The 7713-nt window shown below is 35.1% G+C and overlaps 1 protein-coding gene across 6 annotated transcripts in view; it reads left to right on the top strand.

Moving 5' to 3' along the window:
* The window catches only part of LOC107564403 (AP-1 complex subunit sigma-2), a 27615-nt gene that overhangs the window by 15158 nt on the left and 4744 nt on the right, over window positions 1-7713 (top strand). For 2 of the 6 annotated variants that reach the window (XM_016249491.1, XM_016249490.1), the window contains one exon: window positions 5973-6156. The exons of 1 other annotated variant lie outside the window; for it this stretch is intronic. In XM_016249491.1, the coding sequence (XP_016104977.1) occupies window positions 5973-6008 (36 nt within the window). In that variant the 3' untranslated portion in view covers window positions 6009-6156. Of the gene's footprint in view, window positions 1-1033; window positions 1364-3875; window positions 3955-5972; window positions 6157-7713 lie in introns of those variants that run through there. 3 more of the 6 variants (XM_016249486.1, XM_016249492.1, XM_016249489.1) reach the window with 3 other exon arrangements.

Here is a 7713-nt window from a genome sequence, read left to right as displayed (position 1 = left end):
ATATATATATATATATATATATATATATATATATATATATATATATATATATATATATATGAACAATAGAATAATTGTGTGAATGTCATGAAAGTGGGTCACATTTCAACACAAAATTAAAAGATGAACCACAAAATATTTTAAATACTTAATACTAAAACTTTAAACTTAAATTGAAAACTGAAAATATAAAAATAAAAAACAATTTCTAAATATTATTTACAATTTATCAGTAGTGTGTGGGCCCCACATAAACGGACACCGGTTTATCAGAAAAGGGTTAAAAGTGCATGAAAATTGTCCTGGAAATCACAATTTTCCATGACCATGGGGCATGTGTGTATAATTAAAATTTGTGATATCATTTTATTTCATCACTCAATGTTGACATGCTTATTTTCTGCAGCCAGTTGCACAAATGCAGCCATTATGTTTGTCTTAACTAGTCCAACCAACTAGCAGTTGGGATAAAATTGCCTTATGTTGTTTTGACCAGGAAAAAATTAGACTACGGAGTTGTAATACTTAGTCTAAGCGGTTTATGCCACTGGAGTGTTTTTCTGAAGCACACATTTACCTTCAGTAATAAAATCAGAGATGTAGTGCGGTTTTGTGACCATGGGGCATGTGTGTATAATTAAAATTTGTGATATCATTTTATTTCATCACTCAATGTTGACATGCTTATTTTCTGCAGCCAGTTGCACAAATGCAGCCATTATGTTTGTCTTAACTAGTCCAACCAACTAGCAGTTGGGATAAAATTGCCTTATGTTGTTTTGACCAGGAAAAAATTAGACTACGGAGTTGTAATACTTAGTCTAAGCGGTTTATGCCACTGGAGTGTTTTTCTGAAGCACACATGTAAAATCAGAGATGTAGTGCGGTTTTTAGACTTTTTTCAGTCACCGTAACCACATTCTCATTCAGTTGATCTTAATCGGATTCCAACAAATTCTGGCCTCCTGTGAAACAGATTTGGGGTCATTTTGAGGAATCGGGCTGTTTGATTGGCTGGTGTTTCTGTCCGTAGAGCCAGACTGAAGACTGGGGAGGTTTGACCAATGAGGAGATCTTATAAGGGAGCGGAGTCCCGCCCACCCTGTCAGCCGATTGGTAAATGGTGTGATTTTGCTTGAGCTGAATTCTGATTGGGCATGACGAAGCTCTCGCTCGCTCTGATTGGAGGAGACGTGGTGATGTGAGGGGGGAGCTCTTGACCTTTGACCTGGTCACAAGATTTAGGCTGCATCCCAGTTCACAGACTAAAAGTATGTGGAAGTATATACTTTTGAGTTTGTATTAAGACAGTACGCTGGGATTGGGACCAAGAAATAAAATAATGTCTTAATACACAAAATAGCTTTTCCAAAGCGAGCAACTCGGTGTCTACATGTAAAAATTATTTTTCGAAGTTATGAATAAAACAACTATTATTAGAGTACATTTTACAAGAAAAGAATGTTTTAGACATTCTACATCAACATTTTATTTCATTCAATGTGTTTGTTTCTTTGTAATTATTTGCTAAATTTACTAGCGATTTTTGAGTGAAAATAGTTTCTACACCACTTAATTATTTATGAAAAATTATGTATTATTATTTATGAATTAACTAATAATTCAGAGTTTGCAATAACTAGTTAGTAATTCATTCTAAAGTAATCCATATAAAAACTGCAGCTTTTGCTTAAAAAAAAAAAATAATAAAATAATTGTGAATCATAATTTGGCATATATGATTAATAAATTGGGTTGAAGTTATCGGTTTGCATTTAATTATCAATTTTCAAAAAATTACTTGAATATAATTAAATTATTATATTAATATATAATTGAATGTATAATATTTGTTGTACTTTTATCTGTCTGTTTGTTTGTTTAAAAAAAGTTTATTTTGTTCTTTTTGGAATGTTTCAAAATTGCTTTTCCAGGTGGATTGTTGACAAAACACTGCTAAGTAAATAAATGCATAAAAATAAAAGTCCAGTGTAGAATTAAGAACATTATTGAATTATTATTATTATTATTATTAATTAATTACATTATTTAGTTATTTAACATAAATGTAATACAATTAATGTATTCAATTTAATACATTAAATAGTGAGCATGCAATGTAATTTGTCACTGCTTATTGCATTATATAAAATAGTATACAGTGTGTACTGCAATGATTAGTACACTAATCCATTCAGTACTAATCCATATATTTAAAACTACATATTTTGCTTCATAATAAAAGATTTGAAAGTGAATCCTAATCTGGCATGCTATGCAAATTGGGTTGCAGCATCAGTCTTAAAGGGCCAGTAATAGTAATTTGTGTCGCGCCTTCAGTTATTGGTTTGCATCACAATGACACATTGAGCTGAACTGTTCTGTGAATACATGCATGTAATGCAGATGTGTTGCATTAAAAACACGCACCCCGTCTCCACAATCAGACGCTCTTGATGTGTGTGTGTCGACCTCTGACATGATGCTTGATGGGAACTAACCGGCACTGGATGACTAGCGATGTTTTAACTGCATTTCATGCCTGCAGTGAGCTGTGTGTTGCTCTGTCAGCGCAGGAGCAGAGATTATTTGTGTGCGTGTGAGCTGAGGATGAGACATGAGTGCCTTCCTTTTCATTTTGGGGCTTCGGTGCTGCATAAATATCCCACTGCATCAGAATAAATCGCATTATGCGGCGAGGGGTTTGTGTTTTATGATGTGATCTCTCTCTCTCTCTTCCTCGCTGTCTGCCTTTTGCTGATGTTCTTGTTTACATTTTTGTTGAATTTACACATCATATTATATATTATTTATTTTCATATTTATTTATTTAAATTTTCAGTAGATTTTAACATACTTGTTAATATATAATAAATAAATTGTGTATATAGCTATATAAATATTACACACACACACACACACACACACACATATATAGATGTATAACTAAATAAATTAAAATGTAATAATAGAAAAATTTGTATACTACAAGTATGTAATATAAATTAAAATGAAATATTTATATATATATATATTTTTTTATGTTATTATATTTACATATAATCTAATTATATTTTAAATGTATAGCTAAATGTAAAAATATAATCATTTTATAATTTAATTATATATATATAAACATATATTTTTACATTGCATATATTTTATAGTTATTTATATATAAATCGTTTTTTGTTTTTATTTTTCTTGTAATACAGCATTTATTTTGTTCTTTCAGAAATGTTCTGGAATTATTTTCCCAGGTGGATCGCTCTCATTAGTTAATAAAAAAATATGAATAGTCCTAAAAATAAAGGAATCTTTTTTGTGTGTCATATTTTCAAATATTTTTCTCTTTGGTATGCATGCAATATGTGACCTCAACACGTTTTTGTGGTTTTCACCCAGACTGGTTTCATATGATTTAGTTTTAATAATCCGATTACCATTCTTTACTTTCTCTGTGTAGTTTAATTTTGAGAGAGGAAAAAAAATTAATAATAAACCGATTTCAAGCTTAGGTCTTAAACTTCAAACAGACGCCCTGCCGCCTGAAACGCCTCCCTCTGTTTGCTGAGAGGGTTTTAATTGAAAGCACACAATCCCTCGTTCAATCTAATGAGAGCTTGACCCGGGAAAGTCACTCCGGAACATTCCTGAAAGAGCAGAAGAAATTCCACACGGACTCGGAGCTCAAAGCTTAATTCCAGAGGACAGACGAGGCGCTGGAGTTCATCTGAATCAGTCTCTGATGAGAAACCTGCTGTAGATGCAGCTGTGAGACGGCTCTGGAGATGGATCCGGACACCGTTAGCTGCTGGAGAGTGAACTCTAGTGTCATGACGCTGCCGTTCTGTGTGTTTGTGAATGTCCTGCAGGTGTTTTGAGTCCGAACATGTCGGCCGAGTCCTCGGGACTCTTCCAGAGTTAAACCGGTTCAGATCGACGCGCTTCAGGTCTGGGCTTCCTTCCATCTGTAGAATGGTTTCACTGTTGTTAGTGCAGAAACACCACTAGATGGTGCGTTTAATGTAGCTGTAATGAGTGTTTGTGTGACGGGTTTGTAGTTCTGCCCCGTCTCGTGTTTTGTGTGTCTTTGTGGTCCTCCTGCTCTGAGTTTATGGTTTATATTGGTGTTCCCCATCCTGTGTGTTAATGTAGAGAGATATGGGTTACAACTGGTTTTGCTTCAGGACCAGCACCGTACTAAAATCACCATAAAAGTCACTTATAAACATCTGAACTTCATTTATTTGGTCCGAAATATAGAAAAAAAATTTGAAATATTTTTATGGTTTAAAATAGATATTTTCTCTTGTAATATATTGTAAAATTTAATTTATTTCTGTGATGCGCAGCTGAATTTTCAGCATCATTACTGCAGTCTTCAGAGTTACATGATCTTCAGAAATGATTCTAATATGCTGATTTGCTGCTAAAGAAACATTTCTGATTATTATCAATGCCCAAAACAGTTGTGCTGCCCAGTATTTTTTTGTGGAAACTGTGATGCATTTGATTTTCCAGAATTCTTTGCTGAATATTGAGCTGCGTTTATTTGAAACCGAAATCTTTTGTAATATTATAAATGTCTTTACTGTCACTTTTGATCAATTTAATGCATAATGCATTCATTTCTTAAAATAAAAATAAAATCATACTGACCCCAAACATTTGAACGTTAGTGCAGTTAGTGATCATATTTAGTAAAAATATTTATATATTTGTCATGAATATTAATGGTATAATTTTTAATATGAAATAATTTTCACTTTATATGTAGTTGTGCTCATTAATATTTGCGGTATTGCATTGAAAATCAATTGAATGCATCAAATCATTATTATTTTCTTTCAAATTAAAGTTTTTATTGTAGTCAGAATTTGAGATTAATTACAGTACTTGTACTACAACAAACCTCTTGTAATTTATTGTAATCTCACGACAGGGTTAATTAAAGGGGTGGATGATCGCGATTTTACTTTTTTAACTTTAGTTAGTGTGTAATGTTGCTGTTTGAGCATAAACAATATCTGTAATGTTACGACACTGAAAGTTCAATGGAAACGGAGATATTGTCTTTTAAAGAAAAGTCTGTTTAATGCCTACAATTACGACTGGTAGGGACTACAACGAGCTTCTTCCCGAGTTGGTGACATCACAAACCCTGCAATTAACATAAACCCCGCCCCCGGGAACACACAACAAAAGGGGCGGGGCCATGTTGCACGGCTTTTCCACCGGAGCACATGCAACTATTGCCCATAATAGTAAGGGGAGTGTCATTTCTGGACAATGTGCAAGACACGGTTAACAAATCACAATACACCGGGCCAGCTAACCAATCGGAGCCCACTGCATATTTAGGAGGGAGTGGTATCATAGAAACAGGAAGTCAACCAGTCAGCAGCGTAGAATAAAGGTAAAATGTGGCTTTTTTTTTTTTTTTTTTTACGAAGCATGAAGGCATGTTAGACTGCACGCCATAGACACAATCAAGCCTAGAAAAAAAGCAGCCAACCACCCCTTTAAAATATAACAATCCCATTGTAGAAAGTCTGACCAAAATGTGTATTAAGTGCATTTACATGTGCAATAAAATTATTAATTAAATATTAATATTATAAATCTCATCACCTCCATCAGTGTTGATGTAAAATTTAAAATACACATGCAAAATGTATAAACATGCTCATATTTAATAAAATGACTGATGCACCATGAAAATGAGGTAATGCTTAAAAACCTAAGTGTGTCAGTTTGTGTTAACCGGTTTTTACCAGTAATCGCTGTGAGATCGTGCATGTAAACGCACTCAGAACGAGTTTATGTGGCCTGTCGATGGTTTGTTGAAGCACCTGTGTTGTTTTGCACGTCGTCTATCGTCCTGCACGCGTCTGTCCGTCTGCATCTCGCAGTTGTGTGTCTGTGCTTGCCTGCACCATCATCAGTGTGTTTGTGTGTTTCTCCTTTAGCCCCGACATGAGTACTTTAACGTGCCCGTGTACTGATTGGCTGCATGCTGAGCCCCTCCCCCTGCACGCCTGCTGGCTCCGCCTCTGCCTCCAGCACCATCCATCAGAGAGCTGCATCTTGGACCCTGTTTCACCTGCACACTGTCCAACTGAAATAGTGTGTCATTCGTGTTTGACTGTGTGTGTGTGTGTGTGTGTGTGTGTAACTGTGCTGTGCTAAATCAATGTTGTAAATCAATATCTCGTTCAGGCGACTCTCAATCATGTAGCTTCAGGAAATCAAACCTTAAAATGTGGATGGATCTGTTCTTCACTTTGAAGACACTTTTACCAGATATTTCAAATTCACTGAATAATTCATTCAAGCTCTAGAGATCCAGGTTATAAAGATAAAAGTAGACTTTTAGACTTTGTTTCAGAGCAAAACTCATATCTTCCTTAGGTTTTCCAATTAAAAACTTATTTTACAACAAAATCAGTTGAAAAACACTTGTGATTGAGTGCCTGAAAGCAGGTCATTTTATGTTGCTTAATCTTGTTTTAAGTGTATTTTAAGATGTTTTAAGAAAATAATTTTGATTGCTGACGTGTGTTCAGTATGTTATGAATAGCAGCTGTGGTTCAGTTGTTGATGTAGTCATTTTATAAATGATTAGTTTGTTTGTGCACATCATTGCAACTTTACTTTTAGTTTCTTTCTTGATTTTAGTAGAAAGTTATAGCAAATTAGCAGTTTTCAATTTGTACACACACACACTCACACACACACACACACACACACACACACACGTTCACACACTCATACACACACACACACTCATACCCAGGTTATAAAGATAAAAGTAGACTTTTAGACTTTGTTTCAGAGCAAAACTCATATCTTCCTTAGGTTTTCCAATTAAAAACTTATTTTACAACAAAATCAGTTGAAAAACACTTGTGATTGAGTGCCTGAAAGCAGGTCATTTTATGTTGCTTAATCTTGTTTTAAGTGTATTTTAAGATGTTTTAAGAAAATAATTTTGATTGCTGACGTGTGTTCAGTATGTTATGAATAGCAGCTGTGGTTCAGTTGTTGATGTAGTCATTTTATAAATGATTAGTTTGTTTGTGCACATCATTGCAACTTTAGTTTTAGTTTCTTTCTTGATTTTAGTAGAAAGTTATAGCAAATGAGCAGTTTTCAATTTGACCCATACACTCACACACTCACACACACACACACACACACACTCTCACACACTCATACACACACACACACACGTTCACACACTCATACACACACTCATACACACTCTCACACACACACACACACACGTTCCACACTCATACACTCACACACTCATACACACACACACACACACACACTCTCACACACTCATACACACACACACACACTCATACACACTCTCACACACACACACACACACACACGCACACGTTCCACACTCATACACTCACACACTCATACACACACACACACGTTCACACACTCATACACACACTCATACACACTCTCACACACACACACACACACACACGCACACGTTCCACACTCATACACACACACACTCATACACACACACACACTCATACACACTCTCACACACACACACACTCATACACACTCTCACACACACACACACGTTCCACACTCATACACTCACACACTCATATACACACACACACACACACTCTCTCACACACTCATACACACACACACACACACACACTCACACAC

Source organism: Sinocyclocheilus grahami, unplaced genomic scaffold (genome assembly GCF_001515645.1).
Source record: "Sinocyclocheilus grahami isolate Dianchi unplaced genomic scaffold, SAMN03320097.WGS_v1.1 scaffold932.1, whole genome shotgun sequence".
In the NCBI taxonomy this organism is placed as follows: domain Eukaryota; kingdom Metazoa; phylum Chordata; class Actinopteri; order Cypriniformes; family Cyprinidae; genus Sinocyclocheilus; species Sinocyclocheilus grahami.
This window is presented reverse-complemented; position numbering and strand designations above follow the sequence as displayed.